We start from the raw sequence: 24,247 nt of genomic DNA, 5'->3' as shown, positions 1-24,247 counted from the left end.
GCACTTTCCTGGCAACTAACAGACGATCATCCTTCATGGTATTCTGCTTTCTTTGTTTACCTGTACACCCAGTTTGTCTGGTCTGGTGTTTTTAATTCTCTGCTTCAGTTATGCTGGTTTTTTTGCCTTGTTATTCCTCCTCTGCTTCATTGCTTTAACTATGGTAGGAAAGAGACTTGACTATAATTTGCAAGCTCTCTCAGGGTTTGTTGAGAGCTGAGTGGGGGACTAAACACTCTGGTGTTTTGTAGACTGGGAAGGATGTAAGAATTAAGTGACCACATGCCAGCAAGTGAACTAAGCATGAAGTGCTTATTATTTTGAAAATGGAAAGGTCAGGATTGCAGAAGTGAGGGTTTAAGAAAATAAGCATGCCTCATTACTGCACAACAAATGTGAAGTCCTGTAATTATTTGTAAATGCCTTCTAGCATCCCTGTGAGGTACCTAAGTATTACCCATGGAAGGAAGAATGAGGATGAAAGGCCTTAAACAAAATCAAGAGAGAAAACCTATTAATAGGTTGCAGTTATCTTGTTTTCCAGCTGCTGCATTCATCAGTAAGAATACTATATTCCATAATTTTGGGATAAGAATGTTAGCAGTAGCCTAGGATATGTATTTTAAAAAATAAATTAATTCATGATGAAGCTTACAAAATACGTTCACTAGTCCTGGCCAATAAAAGCTTTAAATATGTTAATGCAAGCAAGCTTGTTCTCACTAATTTTGCTTAAAAACAAGCTGACAAGCATTAATTTTCCATACAGCACATTTTCCTTGCATGCCATTGTAAGCACTGAAATTACCTTGTTCCTATTTCAGATGGTAGTGTATTTCACTTACACACTTGCTAGAATATTCAGTTAGCAGTTGACTCTAAAACCATAAGTATTTAAAATAATTGTTTTGGAATTATTTTCAAATCATCCCTCTAAGTAGTCATTGACATCATACATTGATTAGTTGAAATAAACTATTTAGCCAATATGTACTTAGTTGATAAACGTCCCTTAAATTACTTACTGTGGTAATCTATTCAAACTTCCATTAGCCACGTGGTTCTGCTACATTTCAGTGTAATTTTCATTATTATTCCATGGAGATAGATTGTTATGGAGTTTTGTGAAAGGATGGATCAATAAATCAGAAAATTAGCCTCATTTGTTCCCCAGTATACCCCCAAAGAAAACCAGATAGAAGGGAAGGGATTTTTTTTTCTTTGTGCTCTTTTTCTGCTGAAAAGAAATCAAGAAACAAGAAAATAAGTTGTTAGCTACGTGGTATTATTTTATCCTTGTTCTTTGCTAATTTTGAACTTGTATTTCATCTATTTTGAACACACACCAGCAGTGTGAGAAAGCAAATCCAAGCTGCAAGAGGGTATTTTAGCAAAGCTTAAATTCAGATATCATCAGTTGAGAATTTGACGCATCTCTAAAAGAGCTGTAAAAATTCCTATGATATATTCAAGAGAGGCTTGTTCTGTGACTTGTGAGTTGGGTGTTTGTTTGGGATGTACGAATCCTGGGTTAAATTTTTGAACTCAGTTTGCAGAAGCAAGCTGCTCCTTTCCTATGCAGTGAAGGCCTTTGCTGTCCTTCACAAGAGAAACTTAAAAATTAATTGACTAGTCTTTGCTGTTGTTCTGCAGCTTGGCATACCTTTTATTTTTGATGCTTTGCAGAATTAAAGTGAAGATACAGACTAAAAAAACCCAATCTATTGTGTGATTTGGGTTTCAGTTCTACTTTTATCGTCACGTGGCTGAACATATGAACAGTTTGAGATCAACAAGATCATAGAGCACATGTAAGATTAATTTGCAGTCTAAGTGAGTTTGTGGACAGAATTAGTTTTTCTGGCATGTGCAATTGTAAAAGCCCATAGCTAAATCTTAATTTAAGGGGTTAATGTTCTTCATTAAATGTTACTTTTTCAAGGTTTTTTTTCTAAGTATAGAACTACTGAGTTGATAATTAATTTCTGCATTAATGCAAAAGAAAATGTTTGTCTTAGAACCTACTGCAGAGCAAAAAGATGTTGAAAATTTGGCAGTGTCTTTGAAGGATTGTTTTTCAATTTACTAAAAAGTGAATATTAGTGATAATATTTTGGTTTAATATGAATAAAAGAAAGTGGAATTCACATGCAGTTATAGAAAGTGAGGATAAATCTGTGAAGTAGGGAAACCTTAAGCATGTCTTACAGCAAAGTAATACACCTTCTGAAAACATGCATTGAAGTGGGTTTAGATTACTTTGAATGCATCAGTGATGAACATTTATTACAGCACTCTTTGATAACTGCAATGTAGAAAATTAAGAAGGTGAATAATGTCCTGTTGACAAGTAGATTTGTAACTGAAAAGCAAGGAGATATTTTTCAGATGATGGTGGGAAGACTCTGAACAGCACTAACTTTGCTGCCAAGGAAAGGAAAAGGGTAATAACTGATGTTAAAAGCCTTTGAAAGGTTATAAAGCAAGCTGTCCCAGAAGGATGTTTGTGGGATAACTTTGAGCAGAATTTGGTGATTGAATGATGACTTGTCCTACACACAAGTCTATATTTGAGAAAGCTTTTAAGTATTCCTACATCTGTGGGTTTATTTTCGTATTTAGACCCCTGTGTTAAAGTAGGAACTTTATTAAGGTTTGTTTTCTACTGCTGTAGCACTTTTATTCTAATTACTGTGGAAAAGATTGTGATGTTGTGAAACTTAATTTTTTTCCCCTGATTCGTCATTTTTTTCAAGTGAAAGCATCTTTTTTCATCAACCTTTTCCATATGCGTGCTTTAAGTAACATAACTGGCTATACTTAACGGAATGTGAGAAAGCATTTATCCTCAAGGATACTGACTGAAGTTTTAGCTAAACAGCACAGAAAGGAAAATCAGTCTTCTAGTAAGCAGTCACTCAGGGAATTAATACCAAAAAAAGCATATTGTCAGTCAGTCCACCCCCAAGTGGGCAGGTAGCTCATGCTGAATGGCTTGAGGGTTGTCTCTGTTTGCAGAGGTCATTGCTTACATGGGCTGTGAGTTTTTCGCCAAAAGGCTGAGAAAATGTTTGCTGGAGATGCACGGGAGAGGGTCTGTGGCTGCTGTTGGAAGCACAGGCTTTTATTTTTTAGCACTTTCACCCCGGTTTGGGAAAGAATGCAGAACTCTCTGTGATGTGAAACCCAGAGTCCCCAAGGCCTCTTTCTGCAGCCATCACTGTATAAGAGTCCTGTGGATTTCAGACTGTTAGTACAACTAAAGGTTGCAGGCACTGCAGCAGAATGACCTCTGAAATGGAATTTTTTATTACGAAATCCTGTGTACTTACGATGTGTAAGAATTACTGGGCCATCGCTGAAACAAGAAATTTGGTACACTTGCTAACACTTACTGCTATCTTAATTCATCACTAGCACGAGTATGCTGCTAGATGTGTTCCATTATAGTTCATGGAAAAATGCCTGGTGTATTGTTAGTCTCATTAATATGCAACATATGTTTATGTATTAAAATAACATTTTAGACTGAAGCAAATAATATTGCACAGGCAAAAGAAGAAACTGCTGTATATATGAAAGAATAATCCTTTAATGGTAGTAGTTGTCATATTAAAAAAAAAGGTGGGAAGTATCACTTTGAGAACATAAAATGATCATGAAGATTTTTAACCTTAAGTTCCAAATTTAAAAAAAAAAGTCATTTGATTTCATTAATAGAAATTGTTAAAATAGTTTTTATCTTTCTTTCAAAATAATCAGGGAAGGTTGTTTTCTGCTGGATGCATCCACCAAATATTGAAACTTCAGGAATACAAATGGCACATCATCCTTTTTTCTCAATGCTAGTGGTCTTAATAGCGAATGTTTTTTCTTCTTCTGGGTTCTGTGTGATCAAGTATTTACTATGTTACTTTTTTTAAGTTCAATGTGTTGTTCAGTCCTATTTTGATCTATTTATTAGGGCCTTTTTAGGAGGATGTAGGTGTGCATTTATGGACTTTGCACATGATAGGAAGGTGGGTGGTATTGTTGAGCCCAGAAAGATTTCCAGCTCCTTCTTCCAAGGGTGTTGGAGAATGGGGTAAGACTATTACTGAGCAGTAGAAGTGCAAAGAAATAGGCCCAAGTTATGAGGGGTGAGTTGGAAACTTCTCAGTTAGTTGTGTTGGATAGAAATGAGGAGAAGCAGGTTCTTTGTCTGCTAGGAAGTTGACAGTAAACTGTGAAGGTGATGATTCAGCTGTGAATGATGATTTTAGGTGCAGTAGGTGTATTATTTGCAGTAGAGACAGGGAAGCGTGAATGTTATTTTCATAAGCCTTGTTAAGATCTCATTTTGAGCATATGGCACCTGTGTTCATGTAGAGAAATGAGAACAGTGATGCAAATGAGAGTGAGTGGGGTGATGAAGGGAGCAGAGATCCTGTCTAGGAAATGGCAGAATAGGACTTGAGCGCATTTATCATAGCAAAATACAGCAAGGGATTTGGGAACTATTAATAAGAATGATTTCACAAGGAAGTATGAGGGAGGGACAAAATTTATACAAGTTAAAGCATAGTATAAATAAAAATGTAGATAATTTTCTGCAAGTAGTTTCCAAATACATTGGGGCTGTACGTTTGACTAACTTTCTAAGCTTTTGGGGGATGGAGCTGTGGCATAAGCTTACAAGCAGCTCTTTGGAGAAGGTGAACCTGAACAAGGTTTTCATTCTTCTCTTTAGGTTTATTAACTGTCAAGGTAATCACCCTAATCTGTGACTGAACTTTCTCAGGTGCTCACTGCTGTCTGTCAGAGGTTGCAGGGAGGCTGTGACACTGACCTTCCTAATGCTTTATGCAGCGTGTTTACACTGAGTGGATCCCATGCCTTGAAGTGTCTGGAGTGGCCTGTGGGAGCCACTCCTTGTTACTGAGCGTTTATTCTGCATTTCCCTCCCTGTCCCCAGAGCATGAGTTTCTCCATGTAGGTGGAGGCATGGTGTTGGGTGGGTTGTAATGAAAAATCTCAGGTGCCTACCTGGTGTCTTCATACTTGTGTTTTTCATACTTGCTGCTGGTTGAAATAATTTGCCTGAAGCCCCACCAGCATTGTTGAGAGGAATTAGAGGGTTTGGATCATCTGGATATTTTCACCAAGTAATTATTCCATTCTTTCCTACTCAGATGAGCTGTAATGTGCAGGATATTGAGAAACATTTAATGTGTAGCAGGAATGGTTGTCAGGAGTAATCCTTTAATATGTTGCGGGCTGGCAGCTTGTTAAAAGAGAACTAGATTTATCTAGTGCAGTTCTGTGGCCAAGTGCCTCTTCTGTTTTGAAGACAGAGTCTGTTAAGTCCCATTAGTTCCTGAAAAAATGAGGTGAGAGGAAGTGAAGTTGTTTCGTAAATGCAGGTAGTTCTCTGCAGAGAGGACTTGATTTTTCCATTGAATTACAAGGCTAGATATTAATTTGAATTTTACAGGGATCTGTGTAAAAGTCAACACTAGGTGCTCTCTTAGTAACTGCATATGTAGAAATTGTTGTTAAGTTGACAGCCTTAATATTAGCAAGTTGTTTTGCATTTTCAGCTACTTTTTTATAATGGAATATATGTCTTCCAGATGTACTATTGAATACATTTGAAAGATGCAAAGTACATAAATTAAACTGTCAATTTTCCAATAAAATAATAGTATGCCTGGGGGTAGATCTGGGTAGTATATATTTCAGTTACTATCTGAGCATTTATTTGATTATACAATTTTATGTAGTTTGTAGGTAGCTTGTATTTAAAAATTAAAAATCACCATAATGTACTAGTGTGGGGCATGAAACCAGAAAAAAACCCCTCAAAATTAATCATTTTATGCATTTTCCCTTTTCCCTACCTCTTTGTATCAGAAACTGCTGAAATGGGTTGTGGATTGAACAAACTAGAGAAGCATGATGAAAAACGACCTGGTAATATCTATTCAACTTTGAAGAGGCCCCAGGTAGAAACCAAGATAGATGTTTGCTATGAATATCGATTCTTGGACTTCACAACACTAAATGATAGTAAGTACACAGTATTTTTCTTTAGATTTTTTTTCTATTAAAATATATGTGTTAATTGCTTCATGATATTTTTTGGATAGTAGTTAAGTTCTTAAAATGTCTTCAATTTCTCTAAGTAAATGCCTCCTCTTCAGTGACAATGCTTCCATGCAGAGATCTTAGTGAGAATTTTGTGTTAATTTTTAGCCTTACAGGTAGTTACAGGTTATCAGATTTTATGTTCTTTTACCCTCCCCCTTTCTGTTTTGTTTTCTTGAATTTTTTTGTTTGTTTTTTTACTCTGATGTGGATGTCTGTTTCCCTAATTTACATTTTATCCAACTTTGATGTGATAAAGCAATTCAGGTCTGCAAGGTTATATACTTTACTTTTTTCTTCATTCCCTTGTGCTCTTTGGGCTCTGTCAGAGGTATTTTGAGAGGCTGAAGTTAGTGTTTTCAGTTTTAATAACTTGCCATAAATAGTAACTCTTAGGTGGTTACAGATACTTACAGATGCACCCATGTAGGTGGAAACAGGATAGTGGGAAACACTAAAGACCTAAAACATCAAAGGGGTGAAGATCCAGTCTCATGCAATTTTTACCTTGTTTTTTCTCTTCTGTCTGAAATAGTCTTGTTTTAATTCTCGTGACAATCCACAGATACTCCATTTTTTTGCTTCGTGATTGACATCAGGCTTCTTTGCTAGTATTGCTCACACCGTTGCCTGTGCCCTCTTTCACTTCAGAATTAGCCTGTTCTACAAGCAATTACTCCTCACACCATTTGGGAATCGGAAGCTTGAGCAGAAGGCTGGGACCTGCTTCCTGCTATATAGGAAACAACACGGTACCAAAATCTGCTAGAGCTGTCTGGCAGGATGCCAGGAAGAGCCTCTGTGCTCTCGCCCTGCAGTGTGCTGTGACTTCTCTTGTTTTGCAAGTCAGGTCAAAGGAAAAGCCAGAGCGTGTGTCTCTCACAGTGTGAGACAAAGAGCTGTTGGTGTGTCGCTTGGTGAGACACCTTGTGCAGCTCAGTGTGTCAGCCCAGAGTAGTGGGAATTTGTTGGGTCTTAAAACCTGCTGCAGGTAAACTTGAGTTTGAAATGATGGAGGTTTGGAATAGGTGGTTGGACAGGATTGTGTTCTTGTAGGCAGTGTGAGAGTTGAGAAATTTTGTCTTTGCAGACTTTGAGTGCCTGTCTTCTGTGTTTGTGTTCCCTTATGTTTTTTGATACGCTAATTGGGATGCACTGCTGTTATTGAGAGCACCAAGCAAGTGGTAGAGGAATTTTTTTCCTGTTTATGTATTGCAGTTGTTTCGACATTTACGTGTTTTTATTTCAAAGTGAGCTGTTTGTGTCCTCTGATAGTTTGACAGCTTTTACTGAGATGTATTGCAAGTTGTGTCATTAGCGAAAATGAATTAATATTGAGGACACACTTCCGTGGGCTTTTCTGGAATATTCATCATTCTGTGTGTCTCTCAAATTTTAGCATGTGCATTCCCCTGTTCTCTCATGATGTCTCATCTTTGGCACTCTATGGAGAAAGAATCAGTACTTGTGGTAGCAATGTGGCTTGCCGCAGGCACAGAGGATGTCTGGTAAAGAGCAAAAAATTAAACCCAGGCTTTCCAAGTCTGATTAAATGCATAGGTTTGTTGTAAAGTATACTTGTGTACATTTTTCTTACTCATCAGAGATTGTTATATTACGGTTTTAGGAGGCGTGGCTTCAAAGAGACTGTTAGCAGAAGTACTTCTGTCAGGTTCTTCAGTTTGCCAAATAGCATAAGCTCTCCAGCTCCACTGAGTTCTGCTTTGGCATGTTGTATCCCCATCACTCCAGTCTCTGAACGTGTCATCAGATAGGTAGATGTGGACGGGATGGAGCTGTTGTTCCTGCTCTTTTTCCGTAGTACCGCCTATGACTGTGTGCTCTCAGGATTGGCAGCTCCCTCCCTATTGTAGTCACTGACTGTGTGAAGGCCCATGTTGCATTATGTAGTGTTGTGGCATTCCAGGTTTTTCTCATCATCACTGGTTCATTTATGTTTTTGCTGAGAAATAACCTCTGCAGATAACCAGCATTAATAATGAGTGTTTCACCTAAATCTGTGTGGATTCAGAGGCTTCTGTGAGTGAAATGCTCCTAGCTGTGTAAAAAGAACATTTAGATTGTGAAGCCTGTCTTCTGTGAAGCTACTTTAACTGTTCCAGCATGTGTGTATCTCCTGATAGCATTTTTTCCACAGGTTTTCTCCTTCACTGGATTTTAAGAATAAGCCATGTTAAATTATGAATGTCTTCAACAGAGTATTTTATTGTCTTCTTATGTGTCTCGGTTTGAAAGACAGGTGTCTGCTAAGGAAGGCAGAAGCCTCCCTTGGAGTGGCAGATGTAACCCCTTTCCCTCTGAGTTATTATAATTTTGAAATCAAGGGTCTTTAGGCAAAGATGTGGGAAAATAGGAATAACAGTTCTTTACTATATATATATATATATATATATATATATATATAACTAGTCAAACAAAACAACAACAACTATGGCAGTAACAGCAAACACAAACCCAGTCCCAGCCTTCTCGGCTGTCAGGCTATTTCCCCTCGGGTGCAGTTCCGCTTGCAGCCGACAGGGATCGCTGGCGGCTCCCGGTGAGCAGGGCAGGTGCGATGGTTCCCCCGCGGCTGCAGGGGGCGCTCCGGAGCGAGCTCGGGGAACACGCGGCTGCTCTGGCGCCCTGGGATCCCGGGGAAGGGTGGAACAAAGGAGCTTCAGAAACCGGTGGGCAGCTGGTCCCGGAGTCTCGGAAACAGCAGGCTGGACTGGTAGGCTGGAGCGGCAGGCACAAACACAAATCCCGGGTGGCAGACGAGATGTATCCAAAAGGGGAACCCCCCGGGGCTCCAGGCAGGCAGGGCAAGCACGGCTACAGCGCAGCGAAGGCTCGAAGCAGCAGCGGGGTGGGCGGCCACAGCCCCAGCCTCCAGCAGGGCAGGGAAAACAGCCCTGGGATCCCCGGTGTTGTTCCCAGCAGAAAGGAAAGACGCCGAAAACGGGAACCAGCAGCTCCTCTCTCCGCGGCTTCTCCCTCCAGACGCTGAGAGCGAACTGAACTGCCCGCCAGGTGAAAACAAAAAGCCTGGCCGGGCCCTTTTGTCTTTTCTTAAGTATGGCTATCTCCTCTCAAGTATGGCCATTTATCTCCTAGCAACATGCTATGGGAAAAAATTCCTTTAACAGAAAAAAAAACTAGGACTAAACTAAAACCCCAACATTATCCACCCCGAATTTTTTTCCATACTAACATGTTACATGAAACTTAACTTTTTAACCATATAAATACAAGCATCACCTAAGTTATATACATATGTACATGCTGATACTGATACAAGTACAGAGCCATGGGTAGTTCACCCTAAAACAAGGTCCCCTTGAGGTATGCATCGGGTCTCTCCATCCCTTTGCATCACCCACCAGGTACAACCTGGTCCCTGAGCAAAAACAACCCCACGGATGGGTTTGTCTTTGCTCAAGGCAGACTTTACCCAAACAGTTTTTCCAAGCATACCTCTCATGTGCACCACTGGAACCTTATCCCCATCTGTTGTTTGTAGGGGTTCGGATTGGGCAGGGCCAGCTCGGCTGGTGGAGCCTCGGGTGTTAACTAACCAGGTGGCTTTTGCTAAATGCACCTCCCAGTTTTTGAAAGTCCCCCCACCCAGTGCCTTCAAGGTGGTTTTAAGCAGTCCATTACACCGCTCAACCTTCCCAGCTGCTGGTGCATGGTAAGGGATGTGGTACACCCACTCAATGCCATGTTCTCTAGCCCAGGTGTTTATAAGGCTGTTCTTGAAGTGAGTCCCATTGTCAGATTCAATCCTCTCAGGGGTACCATGCCTCCAAAGGACTTGCTTTTCAAGGCCCAGGATGGTGTTACGGGCAGTAGCGTGAGGCACAGGGTAGGTCTCCAGCCATCCTGTGGTGGCTTCTACCATTGTGAGCACATGGCGCTTGCCTTGGCGGGTTTGAGGCAGTGTGATGTAATCAACCTGCCAGGCCTCCCCATACTTGTATTTGGACCACCGCCCACCATACCACAGGGGCTTCACCCGCTTGGCCTGCTTGATCGCAGCGCATGTCTCACAGTCATGGATGACCTGGGAGATACTGTCCATGGTCAGATCCACCCCTCGGTCTCGTGCCCACTTATAGGTGGCATCTCTGCCCTGATGGCCTGAGGCATCATGGGCCCATCGAGCTAGGAACAACTCTCCTTTATGTTGCCAATCCAGGTCTATCTGGGACACCTCTATTTCCGCAGCCTGATCTACCTGCTTGTTATTACGATGTTCTTCATTAGCCCGGCTCTTGGGAATGTGAGCATCTACATGACGGACCTTCACAGATAGCTTCTCTACTCGAGCGGCAATGTCTTTCCACTCCTCAGCAGCCCAGATTGGTTTTCCTCTGCGCTGCCATTTTGCCTTATTCCACCTTTCCAGCCAACCCCACAGAGCATTGGCTACCATCCATGAATCAGTGTAAAGGTAGAGCTTTGGCCACTTCTCTCTTTCAGCAATGTCCAGAGCTAATTGAACGGCTTTGAGTTCAGCAAATTGGCTCGATCCACCTTCTCCTTCCGTAGCCTGTGCAACTTGTCGTGTGGGGCTCCATACAGCGGCTTTCCATTTCCGGCTAGCGCCTACAATTCGGCAGGAACCATCAGTGAAGAGGGCATATTGTCTTTCACTCTCTGGTAGCTCGTTATACGGTGGGGCTTCTTCGGCACGCGTCACCTGCTCCTCTTCTTCTTCAGAAGATAACCCAAAAGTCTCACCTTCTGGCCAGTTCGTAATTATTTCCAAGATCCCAGGGCGACTTGGGTTTCCAATTCGGGCGCGCTGCGTGATGAGGGCGATCCATTTGCTCCAAGTAGCATCGGTGGCGTGATGCGTGGAGGGAACCTTTCCTTTGAACATCCACCCCAGCACCGGTAGTCGAGGTGCCAGGAGGAGTTGTGCCTCAGTTCCAATTACCTCTGAGGCAGCTTGGACTCCTTCATAAGCTGCCAAGATTTCTTTCTCTGTGGGAGTGTAGTTGGCTTCGGACCCTCTGTAGCTTCGGCTCCAGAATCCCAGCGGTCGGCCCCGAGTCTCACCAGGCACCTTCTGCCAGAGGCTCCAGGACAGACCATTGTTCCCGGCTGCAGAGTAGAGCACGTTCTTCACCTCTGGTCCTGTCCTGACTGGGCCAAGGGCTACGGCGTGAGCGATTTCCTGCTTGATCTGGGCAAAGGCTTGCTGTTGTTCTGGGCCCCAGTGGAAATCGTTCTTCTTGCGGGTAACCAGGTAGAGGGGGCTCACAATCTGGCTGTACTCAGGAATGTGCATCCTCCAGAAACCTATGGCGCCTAGGAAAGCTTGTGTTTCCTTCTTGTTGGTTGGTGGAGACATCGCAGTGATCTTATTGATGACCTCAGTGGGAATCTGACGCCGTCCATCTTGCCACTTCACTCCCAGGAACTGGATCTCTCGGGCAGGCCCCTTGACTTTGCTCTTCTTGATGGCGAAACCAGCTTTTAGGAGAATTTGGATTATTCTCTCTCCTTTCTCAAACACTTCTGTTGCGGTGTTCCCCCACACAATGATGTCATCAATGTACTGCAGATGTTCTGGGGCCTCACCCTTTTCCAGTGCAGCCTGGATCAGTCCATGGCAGATGGTGGGACTGTGCTTCCACCCCTGGGGCAGTCGGTTCCAGGTGTACTGCACACCCCTCCAGGTGAAAGCAAACTGGGGCCTGCACTCTGCTGCCAGAGGAATGGAGAAAAATGCATTGGCAATGTCAATAGTGGCATACCACTTTGCTGCTTTGGACTCCAGCTCATACTGGAGCTCCAACATGTCCGGCACAGCAGCGCTCAGTGGTGGAGTCACTTCATTCAAGCCACGATAGTCCACAGTCAATCTCCATTCCCCATCAGACTTGCGCACAGGCCAAATGGGGCTGTTGAAGGGTGAGTGGGTCTTGCTGACCACCCCTTGGCTCTCCAGCTCACGAATCATCTTGTGGATGGGAATCACAGCATCTCGATTTGTCCGATACTGCCGGCGGTGCACTGTCGAGGTGGCAATTGGCACTCGTTGCTCTTCCACTTTCAGGAGCCCAACTGCAGAAGGATTCTCAGACAGTCCGGACAGGGTGTTCAACTGCCTAATGCCCTCTGCCTCCACAGCAGCAATCCCAAACGCCCACCTGAGTCCCTTTGGGTCTTTGTAATAACCATTCCGGAGGAAGTCTATGCCCAGAATACATGGGGCCTCTGGACCGGTCACAATTGGATGCTTTTGCCACTCCTTCCCAGTCAGGCTCACCTCAGCTTCCAAAAGGGTCAACTGCTGTGATCCCCCAGTCACCCCAGCAATGGATACAGGTTCTGCCCCCACATGTCCCGATGGCATTAAAGTACACTGTGCCCCAGTATCAACCAATGCATCATATTTTTGTGGCTCTGATGTGCCAGGCCATCGGATCCACACCGTCCAGAAAACCCGGTTCTCCCGTGCCTCTTCCTGGCTAGAGGCAGGGCCCCTCTAGCCCTGGTTATCATTCTTTCCCTGGGCATACATACTAGAGGTACCTTCGAGGGGATCTGACATATCATCCTCCTGTCTGTAATACCTGGCAGCTCGGTCACGGGAGGCTGAGGCTACTTTCACCTTAGCGGAACCCCCTCGGTTAGTGCCTCCCTCCTTGAGTTCACGCACCCGCGCTGCCAGGACAGAGGTAGGTTTCCCATCCCACCTTCTCATGTCTTCCCCATGCTCACACAGGAAAAACCAGAGCTCAGCTCGTGGGGTGTACCCTCTCTCTCTAGCAGGGGGACGACGGGCTCTGACCTGGGGGCCTGTGACTCGCACTGGTGCCACACTGACCTTCCTCATCTCCTCCCTTATCTCCTTTATCTCCTCTTTGAGGTCCTGGACCACAGCAGAGACATGAGTTTTCAGTGGACCATTGACCATGCTATCATAATTCCTGAGCTTGTTGGCAACAGAGCCCACTGTTTCTCGGTTATTGTCAGCATCAATGGTTGCAATGAAGGTGGTGTATTGCGATGGCCCTAGCCTTGCCAGGTTCCACATCATCTGTCCTGTGCACCTGACCTTATCGGGGTCATTACCGTGCTGTCCATCCCTCCCAAAGAGTACCTCTAATACTGCCACTTCTCTTAGCTGTTGGATCCCTTCCTCAAGTGTCTTCCACTGCATTCTATGATGGTACTCCTGCATTCTCTCTTTGTGAATGAACCTTTCTCTCACACTCATTAAGAGCCGGTCCCAGAGAGAAAGGGGTCCTGGCTCCCTCACAAATATCTGGTTCACACCTGGGTCCTGGGTCAACGATCCCAGATACCTTGCCTCACCACTATCCAGTTGCACACTTGTGCCCATGAGGTCCCAAACCCGAAGCAGCCAGGTGGTATAAGGCTCACGCCCCCTTCGCACAATGTCGTCTCGCATACCACGGAGACTGTCGTACGACAGGGACTCAATGATGATTTCTGGCTCTGGCTCCCCTGCTGGTTGTGAGGGCCCTGGTTCCCCATCATCATTAACTGGTCGTACTGATTTGGTCTTACACTTCCTCCTTTGCACAGGGGCGACTGCTGCTGGCTGTACTTGTCCTTGGGGTTCAGCTGAAACCTGGGCGGTTGTAACATCCGTGGGTTCCACTGCTGCACCGTCAGACTCACCCTTTTTGGGGCAGGGAGAGGTTTTTTCACTAGCTGAGGAGGTGTATTCCCTTAGCAATTGGCATATCCCCTGGTGCACCTGGCCCATCTCCTGGCGCATCTCCTGCATCCCTTTCGCCAGTACCCCCACCCATTTCGGGTAGTCCATTTCTGAGGTGGGCTGTTGGGCGGTATCTGGCTGTGGGGCAGGGTCTCTAGTGTCTGGGGCTGTGTCAGGCTCTGGGGCTGAATCAGGCTCTGGGGTAGGATCTCTAGTGTCTGGGGCCGTGTCAGGTTCCGGGGCAGGATCAGGCTCTGTGGTAGGAACTCTACTCTCTGGGGCCATGTCAGGTTCTGGGGCAGGGTCAGGCTCTGGGGCAGGATCTCTAGTCTCTGGGGCTGGTGTCTGGGTAGTTATCCAAGCCAATCTCAACTTATCCTTGAATGCTAAATAGAGTAGGCCTACCAGCAGCAGGTGGTTAGTATTCAGAAGGAATCTAAACCCTTCAAAAATTGATGGGGTGGGTCCAAATAACTGGTTGAGGGGTTGGGGGAAAACTTCCCCTGGTGTCATTTCCTCACAGAAGGTACCATTGTTAACATAACCCCAAAAACATGCGCTCAGTGTGTGATAGCCATTTATCCACGTGCCCACATTCCGGAGGAAGTTAAAAACCCATGAATTCCTCACCTTCTCGACCCACAGCACAAGCTGGATAACAGCAATGGTAGCCTTAGTGAGAGGACCCATATTCAAGTAGGGAGCTGCAAAGGGGAAGAATATAGCCACGGCCACATGCCACCCGAACCAGGGCAAAGTAGACCACATAGTGCTGCCTACCAAGGTTCCTATATCCAACACACCGAATTAAGTTATCCAGGAACTGTTATTCCTTTTTCACCTCTCTCTCTTAATGCCCTCAGGCCCCACGTTGGGCGCCAAGATCTGTCTCGGTTTGAAAGACAGGTGTCTGCTAAGGAAGGCAGAAGCCTCCCTTGGAGTGGCAGATGTAACCCCTTTCCCTCTGAGTTATTATAATTTTGAAATCAAGGGTCTTTAGGCAAAGATGTGGGAAAATAGGAATAACAGTTCTTTACTATATATATATATATATATATATATATATATATAACTAGTCAAACAAAACAACAACAACTATGGCAGTAACAGCAAACACAAACCCAGTCCCAGCCTTCTCGGCTGTCAGGCTATTTCCCCTCGGGTGCAGTTCCGCTTGCAGCCGACAGGGATCGCTGGCGGCTCCCGGTGAGCAGGGCAGGTGCGATGGTTCCCCCGCGGCTGCAGGGGGCGCTCCGGAGCGAGCTCGGGGAACACGCGGCTGCTCTGGCGCCCTGGGATCCCGGGGAAGGGTGGAACAAAGGAGCTTCAGAAACCGGTGGGCAGCTGGTCCCGGAGTCTCGGAAACAGCAGGCTGGACTGGTAGGCTGGAGCGGCAGGCACAAACACAAATCCCGGGTGGCAGACGAGATGTATCCAAAAGGGGAACCCCCCGGGGCTCCAGGCAGGCAGGGCAAGCACGGCTACAGCGCAGCGAAGGCTCGAAGCAGCAGCGGGGTGGGCGGCCACAGCCCCAGCCTCCAGCAGGGCAGGGAAAACAGCCCTGGGATCCCCGGTGTTGTTCCCAGCAGAAAGGAAAGACGCCGAAAACGGGAACCAGCAGCTCCTCTCTCCGCGGCTTCTCCCTCCAGACGCTGAGAGCGAACTGAACTGCCCGCCAGGTGAAAACAAAAAGCCTGGCCGGGCCCTTTTGTCTTTTCTTAAGTATGGCTATCTCCTCTCAAGTATGGCCATTTATCTCCTAGCAACATGCTATGGGAAAAAATTCCTTTAACAGAAAAAAAAACTAGGACTAAACTAAAACCCCAACATATGCTAGGCCTTATTTACAAGACTAGTGAGCCTGGCAGTGCAGACAGGTACTCATTTTTCTCTGTAGCTTTTCTATAGTGTTGATTGCTCTGATAACTGTATCTCTCACAAGTGTTTAATCTTAATGGTAAGAAGGATGTGAATATCTCCATGTTGCGAGTGGGAGCTAATTCACAGGTTACTGCCAGAAGTTTCCCAAGTTCTTAGCATGTCCTCGTGTGTTCCAAAAGCAATTCTTGTTGACTTCAGACATAAAGGTGGATGCTGGTCATATTTGCAGTTCAGAACTGCATCTATTTCTAAATCTGATACCCAGATAATCAGAGATCAGTTCCAGAATGTGGCGCATGTTTAAAGTGCACTTCGTCTGGCAGCTAGGCAGATGTAAGTTTTTGCAGCTATATGTGGGGAAATACTGCTCCCCTTCTTGTCTCTTATCAGTTCTGTAAGTTGATTTAACTCATGTATCTGGCAGGTTATATGGTGTTTTTGTTTGGTTATCCTTGGCTGTATCTGTGTCTTCTGGAAGGGTCTGAAGAATTCTGGAGTTGGTAGAAGTGGAGGCAGTATGTCGTCAGGAAGAGATATAGGACCTTCTTTAAATCAGCTCACACAATTGTGAACTCACAGAATCACAGAGTGAGTGAGGCTGGAAGGGACCACAATGGCTCATCTGGTCCAATCTCCCTGCTCAAGCAGAGCCATCTGAGAGCACATTGCACAGATTGCATCCAGGCAGTTCCTGAATTTCATCTTCAGTGAGGGAGACTCCACAACCTCTCTGAGCAATCTCTTCCAGTGCTCAGACATGCACAGTACAGAAGTTCTGTCTCGTATTTAGATGGAACTTCTGTGCATCAGTTTCTGTCCATTGCCTCTTGTCCTACTGGTTGGCACCGTGAAGAAGAGCCTGGCTCCATCATCTTCACAGCCACCCTTTAGATATTTTATGCACATTAATGAGCTCCCCTCTTGGTCACCTCTTCTTGAGGCTGAACAGGCCCAGCTCCCTCAGCCTTTCACTGTAAGAAAGATTCCCCAGACCCTTGACCAACTTAGTAGCTGTCTGCTGGACCTGCTCCAGGAGCTCCATGCCTCTCTTATACTGAGGAGCCCAGAACTGGACAACAGTACTCCAAACGTGGCCTCACCAGGGCTGAGCAGAGCCGGAGCATCACCTCCCTCGACCTTCTGGCAATGCTTATCCCCTTAGCATCACTCTGTTGAAAACAGGGATAAAATACTGTCCTGATGATAATTTTTCTGGAATGTTAGCTAGAAACTTCACTTGCTTGCTGTCTTTGGTTACTGTTTACCTTCTGACATACACAGCTAAAAGAATGTAAGGAAATATGCTCCTTTATTACATTTTTTTATTATTTTCTGAACTTTTGCCCTGATGCAGATGTCCAGTGGAAAATAGTGTTTGATCACTTACTTGAGTACTCTATAAATAGTGCATAGATGCAAAAGACAGAATTAAGGTTGCAAGTGTAAGCTTCATTTTTATGTTTCCCAGTGTTACAAATTGATTTACTTGAAAGTGAAGTGTCTAGGGAAATATTTACCAAGCTTTCAAGGAAAACAGGCTATGAAGAGCCCATCGGTTTCCACTGTGTGTCCCAACACTAATAATTCACATCGATCTCCAGAATCAAAGTGGTTAGATTTGCCACTGTCCTTTACTTTTTTTAAAAGTGGGGAAAATTGCTATCAGCAAAGGGCTATCTAGTGTAGATTGGCATTTGAGGAGTAAGGGGCACTTTCCTAAGACATTTTAGAGTTGAGGTGGGCATGCTTGTTTTGAGCTGTTGGCTTTATAAATCTGCGTATGAGCCTGATCTTTCTTGTTTCTGCTAAGGTGGCCTCTTCCAAGAAATCCTGGTCTGTCTTCCATGTTGTCCCTTGACAGTGTCATCCTGTGTTCTATTCTTTAGTCATCTGTACTGTCCAAAGCTTATGGGCCGCTCTTCTCCCTCACCACACCAGTTTTCACCCACATTAAATCGATAAAATCATCACACATTTTTACTTGTGAAGAAGACATTACTATATTTGTGAATTGGGTGGCTTGTTGCTGGTTCAGCAAAATGTCAGAAGAAATGTCTTCTCACTGCCTTAGAGACAATACTAGTGTTAAGTAGAAATGACTGAATTTTATAACAATAAAAAAATCAAGGAAAATAAAAGACAGTTGCAGCAAACCTTTTGCTACAAAGCTGGAAGAGATGAATTAGGGCCTACTCTATATATTTCAGGCCTTTACTGAAAAAACCCCAAACAACAAAAGATTGTATCACCTGCCCAAAAGTAAAAAATTGTTTCTATTTTGCATCCCTCTCCTTTTAAATAAAAGGAGATTAATAAGATCATCTTGTACCTCTGCTATCTCCAAGTTTTATTGGAAATAAGAGGCAAATGGTGAGCAAATCTCAGGAGGATATGTGCTGGCAAATGGAATAGTCTTAATTTAAAGCAACCATGCTTTCAACAGTGACTCCATGGGGTAATCTGGTTTGTTATGTTTTGTTATTTTGTTGGAAAGAGAAGTATTCCAGTAATCTGCATTCCTTTCTTGCTCTTTTTTGATCTACTTATTTTGGAAAACTGTACTTGCAATGACAGATGAAACAGAAACTAAGCTAACTTATTCACCCTCTATTTCTTTTCTTTCACCTCCTGGGTTATGATGACCTTCTGAGAAAAAACAGGAATCTGATAGTAATTTATCTCTTCACTTCTCGGAATAGGGTGGAATTTTTTGGTATTTAGGGGAATTTTTTTGACTGACTTGATTGGATCTTTATTTTTTTTCTGCTTTGCTTTACATTCCTGTACTAATTCATTGGCCTGATGAGTTACGATAGGTTTTGGTCTTGAATAAAGTTGGCATGAAACATATGGTAGCCATGTGATGAGAATGGAATGGGGTATAAATTTTTTTAAATGGGGAAAGGCTATACTCTGAACAAGCCATTTGTGCTGTAAAACCACTAAAATCCAGATGTTTTGATGGAATGAAAAATAGCAATACTTCACATGTCCCAAAGAAGTTTTTAAGTTATAATGTGAATATATGAGCATATGGTTTTTATCCTGATTGTCAAGAATTTGTATTTTTAGTTAAAAAAAAACCAAAATGAAGAAAATGATTTAAAAGTAAGGTTATTAATTGCATTCTAACATTCCCACCATATTTTTGCTTGAATGTTGGAAGTGTTTTAGTCTAAGGACACGTGTTTTACCAGGATAGTACTCCTAGTGTAACAAATTTACTACATACATAAAACCTTCTTATTTGAGGCATTTTGTGGGGGGTGTGTATATATATATATACGCACACATTCATACCCATATATATATGTATGTATGTATATATATAAAATTTAAAAGTGTATTTATCTTTCAAGTTCTGTCAAGCATATGGATACTTCACCATCGTGTTTTGGAGCCAGTTATACTGCTCAAAGCCCACTTACTACGTGTTATGAAAACTGCTGTGGCTGGGCTTTTGGTTTTTATTGGTTTTTTTTTTTCCTCATACAAGACACAAATAATGTGTTAGTGGACCTTTGTAGAGGGCATTATTGCAGTAGAATCAATAGTTAAAAGAAAATCCATACTGAAAGCTTCATTAATTTGAGATTAAATTTCAGTTGTGTGTAGGCTTAAATTAATAGAAACCCCCTCAGTTTTCCCCATGGAAAAGGAAAGAAGTCTGATTCAGAATTGGAAGTGTCATGCACTGGAAAGTGTGCAAGTAGAGGACAGAGAAGCATTTTTCCTGTAAAATGTGTACATTTTACAGGAAATTCTTTTTTTTGTAGAACATAGTACTTGTTGATTTCAATGCTTACCTTCTCTTCCTATTTGGTAATTTTTATTTTATATTAAGCAGTTATTTGTGACTGGCTTCTGCTTTCTGTTTCACTTCACCATTCACTTGGGAAAAAAAAAAACAAACCCCAAACATAAAAAATAAACAACTCCAAGCAAGTGGCTGTGTGACTGAAAAAGGAACAAAACCTGCAACTCTGCATTTGCAGGTGTTACTAGATTTAAGACTAGTAAAAGCAAATATTTCCCCATTGGCAAAGTTATTTAATTTTGTTTTCATTTCTGTAAGCAGAAGAACATAAATTAAGTTAGCATTCAAGTTTTGTATTTCAAGTTGACCAGGTCTGTTACCACCATTTAGTCCTCAAGAGTGATGAAATAAAATTAGCACGGCAAAATATTGTTAGGTTCTATATGAGATGTGATAACTTGAACCAGATTGTGTATAGATTATCTATAACTGACTAAAACAGTGCTTCAGAGCAGATAAATATGTAGCAGGTTCAGAGCAGAAAGATGATGAGCAGGAGAGGCCAATGGATTACTTCTTTGTAGCCCAGATTCTGCTAATGTTTCCCCTTTGTTAAAGCTTTGTCCGTGCACATATCCCATTCAACTTAGTTTGATTACATGTATGTAATATAAAGAATCAGCATAAGGCTTTTGCTGGCTCTGGGCTTCAGTCCTTTCTATTGATGCAAATATGAAGAAATGAAATTTTTTGGCTTGGTTTTCTGTTCCAAGTGAATTCCAGTCTGTAGCAATAGAGAGTCACAGAATATTCTGGATTGGAGGGGATCCCCAAGGATCATCGAATCTACCTCTTAAGTGAATGGCCCATGCAGGGATCAAACCCTCAACATTGGTTTGCTCCAGTAACCCTTTAGGACTTGCCACTGTAAGTCACAGCAGAATGAAATGTTCCTGCTGTAGCGGTTTATAAAACACACTTGTGTGTCTTGGGAAACTTGCAATTTGACATAAAAGGAGCATTCCATATGTTAGCAGTTTAATAAATGCCATAAATTACATCATAAATGTAATTGCTGGAAAGAGTCATTAGATTTGAACTTTACTGTTTTTTAAATAAGGATGCATGACTGTGAGACATATTTTAGTTTCTAAATGGAAGCTCTACTTTCCATAATTATTGCATCTAGATCCTTGTTGTGATAGACTGCATGCACACACTTTTTCTTCTAACGTATATATATTCTGTATCTGCACATCAGGGAGGTGTGCAATACACAGACACAGGTATGTATTGTATTTTATACACATATGTCATTTGAGGGGGTAGTTCCTGGGGATATGACCTTTCAATCACTTAAGTTTTGCTTTATGGCTACACTTAATTACACCACAATAGAAAGTGTGAAGAGCTTTATCTAAAGTCCTGTGATGACTGTGACAGAACTGGGAATAAGTCCTGGGCAGTCCATTGTGCTGGTGGCTAGTTCATGGCCTTCAGAGCAAGAAGCTGGTCAATATTATGAATTAACTATCCTAGCCCATATCTTAACAGTTACATACCTGCAGAAAAGCTGTACTATTCACATAATTTCAAATGTAAAAAAGCCTAAAGTTTGCTGGCATTTCTTGTCCTCTCAAGATCCAGCTGTACTGTGACACTGCTATTTTGTGTTGGAATAATACATTATAGACTAGATACCTTAGATACCTTAGATACTAGAAACCTTAGATAAAGTATGGTATGTATATTAGAACATCTTAAATATGTTAAAGAATATGAGTATGATGTATTTTGGAGCTGTATTTTCAACGTGTGATTGGAAACATAGTTTTCTTTTAGATGCTTTTATGGAATCCCAAGTACATCTAGCAATGTCATAGCCACTCTTTCTGTGTGGATTCTGCTTGTGTATTAGGCAATGGGTATGTGTGAAACAAAAATGGACTAGGGAGGAAAGGAACATCTGCAGGATGTTCTATTTTTACATGTTTCATGTTGTCAAAAAATGTGTGCCACAATAGTCTTGTGGGTGCTAACTTTCTAGTCTGCACTCGTTCTTAGAATGAAGATTGGTTTCCTATAATACTCCATTCTTACATGCATTCATTTTACCTACTGTGTTAGTTCTTCTTAACATAGTTGCTGAGTTCTTCAAGAGATACATTCCATACATCACATTTACACAAATGCTGTAATTCCCTTGCATCATGGAAAAGTACAGATACTGTCTAAAAAGAGCTCTCAACTTCCAATAAACCTTTTCGTTCTATCAGCAACTCAGGAACTGCACATGATCTTTCTAAGTGGCCGTGTCTTTTCTTTGGCCTCTGGCTTTGCACATCTTCATGTGGTTTTCCTCCTCCTGATGCTGTTCAAAAGCCAAGGAGTCAGACTTGGCAGTCTGCAAGGCTGGCAGACAAAGCATTTCTGATGGAATGGTGAAATTCTTGAAGCCACAGGGGCCCAATCCTGTTCTCTCAGAAGCAAAACTTCCCCTGTGTTTAACTGTAGCAGGAGACCAAGTAACTTCAAACTTGTTACTTCAAGTAGTAAAAGCCTCATGGTTTTATTGTGGGAGAGAATGATTAGGAGTCATCTCTGTAGTAATCTGCTGAGTCTTTTTAGGACTTGTTGCTACAAATTCCTTGAAACCATCCAGACAAAAGATAGTGTACAAAACCTACGCATTATTGTTCTTAACATCTTTGCAAAATAAATTATTTTTGTTTGGCTAAGATCTCATGCAAACAAAAGGTTTAGAATTGATTCATCCTGAGTGGAACATAGCCCCTTTGAGAGAAAAAAGAAACTTCTGGTGTCGACTGCTCTTGACTTTAAGATACCAAAAGCACCGAACAGATGTACATTGGTTGTGCTGGATTTTTTTTATTGTTTGCATTTATATTCCTCATGTTGCAGTGTGAAGAATAAAGAGTCTCTATTGTGATGGAAATGGTGTCAACATTCAGCTGTTTTGTATAGCCTGTAACAGTGTCTTGGTGGGTCAGGTCCAAGGGTCCACACAGCAGAACAAAGTGTGGTATCAGTCTGTGCATTGTCTTAAGCCAGTAGTGTGGGGCAAGAGAAGCAGACAGCCAGGTTGGGGCACTTGCTTCTGCAAAGTTTGCACTCCCCATTAAATGCATTTGAGGGCTTTACTTTGGACAAAAGTTACATGTCCTCCTGTACACTGGACATGCCACTGCATGTGTTTCAGAGCAGCCTGCAGGAAAGGTATCTGAAAAATGCTCCTCTCTGGCTTGCGAGCCCTTCTGGGGGCCACTCCAGGACATGCTGTTTTGTCCCAGTGTCTGTCTCACTCTTATGACTGTACTTGTCATTGCTCTGCCCAAGTGACGCTTGTAGAGAGATTCCACATTCAGAAACATGTCTGATTTCTGTTCTACATCTGTTCTGGGTTAGTTTTCTGTTCCTGCATTTTCATACATGCTACCATTTCAGCTACTGCCTGATGACTTCTCCTGAATTCTTTTTGCCTCTGGCAGCTGTGGCAGCTACTCTGTGAGCACACTCCAGATGAGCTGACTACCTCCTGCTTCCTCCCTACCTTTGTCTGAGGATGAAGACACGGACTGTGTATTGCCTTTATGAGTTTTCACTCTTCTGTGTGCTCTGCCCTACACCCACTGGGGAGGGTACCACAGGTGTGGGACACAAAGTTGGAGTGATAGGGCTAGTGTTTGCCTCTCTGCACTGAGGATGGTGTGGTAGGTCAGAACTTGCTGTTGTAAAAGCTACTGCTGTGACGTTGCAATTGTTGGATGAAATTTTGGGAGTCCAAACCCTAGTTCACAGGTGTGGCTGTTGTCCTGTGGAGTCCCATGATTGCAGTACCTGTTGGTCAGTGGCTAGGCAGTTTGGGGAGGGAGGGCAGGTTTGCAGTGGGCAAAGTTATGATCAAGGTCTGCAGTGTCGTCCTGCAAACATTGTTCCAAACACTGCTCCTGCAGGGAAGTTCAGCAGAGCTCAGTGTCTAGAAGCGAGGAGATCCAGTCTTTTCTTGGTGGCATTTGGCTGTTTATCCCTTTTATATGGGCATATTTACTTTGTCTCTTGCCTGACTTTCAATGCCTGTTTTGACTTTTTCTCCCTGTTGGCAGATGCCTTTGGCTGCTAGTTCAGTGGCCCTCAGGAATCATAACAGGCTTTGGACTGAGTGTTTTTGCTAAGGAAAAACATGGCTGAAAAGTAGCAGCAGCAGCACACCATGCGGGAAAAGGGAGGGGTGAGAGTCAAACTTGTGCCCTGCTCTTATGAGAAGTGGTACAGGAGGGAGAACTGACAAAAGGAACGGTGATAAAGTCTGTCCTTCTGCTCCGCTGGCTTGGAGAGAGGGGACAAAGTAGAAGGAAGGGGAGTAGTACAGTCTGCTCAAGTCCTGCAGTATGGAGATCAGTTCCCCCCTACTCTCAACAAGCAAACGTATTTCTCCCTGGGAAGCATCTGTTCCTTCCCTGCTTTTCTTTTAGCTTGCAGAGGAAATGGCCTGCCAGTCCTGTTCCTAGGCTTTTGGCTGAAGCATCTTGTTCGGAGGACCATGCCCTGTCAGCTGCTTGATAGGCTGTCAACACTCAGCTGACATGTCAGCTCATATGAAGCTCCAAAGGGTCTTCATAGCCAGAATCCTTCAATCCTAGAAACTGCCTCCACACTCTTTCCCACAAAAAAAAAGCAGCAATCAAGATATCTGTCAGCCTTGTGATGAGCTGTAACATCCTTAGCCCAGGCTCCCTGCCATAGCTTTCCTGCTGCTG

The 24,247-nt window shown here is 43.1% G+C and overlaps 1 protein-coding gene across 4 annotated transcripts in view; it reads left to right on the top strand.

The window, feature by feature from the left end:
• Nucleotides 1-24,247, top strand: part of RFTN1 (raftlin, lipid raft linker 1) — a 117,003-nt gene that overhangs the window by 17,291 nt on the left and 75,465 nt on the right. For 3 of the 4 annotated variants that reach the window (XM_069007230.1, XM_069007232.1, XM_069007229.1), the window contains exon 2: nt 5,893-6,048. In XM_069007230.1, coding sequence (XP_068863331.1) covers nt 5,904-6,048 — 145 coding nt within the window. In that variant the 5' untranslated portion in view covers nt 5,893-5,903. Of the gene's footprint in view, nt 1-5,347; nt 5,370-5,892; nt 6,049-24,247 lie in introns of those variants that run through there. The other variant, XM_069007231.1, reaches the window with a different exon arrangement.

Source organism: Aphelocoma coerulescens, chromosome 2, assembly GCF_041296385.1.
Source record: "Aphelocoma coerulescens isolate FSJ_1873_10779 chromosome 2, UR_Acoe_1.0, whole genome shotgun sequence".
NCBI lineage: Eukaryota > Metazoa > Chordata > Aves > Passeriformes > Corvidae > Aphelocoma > Aphelocoma coerulescens.
This window is presented reverse-complemented; position numbering and strand designations above follow the sequence as displayed.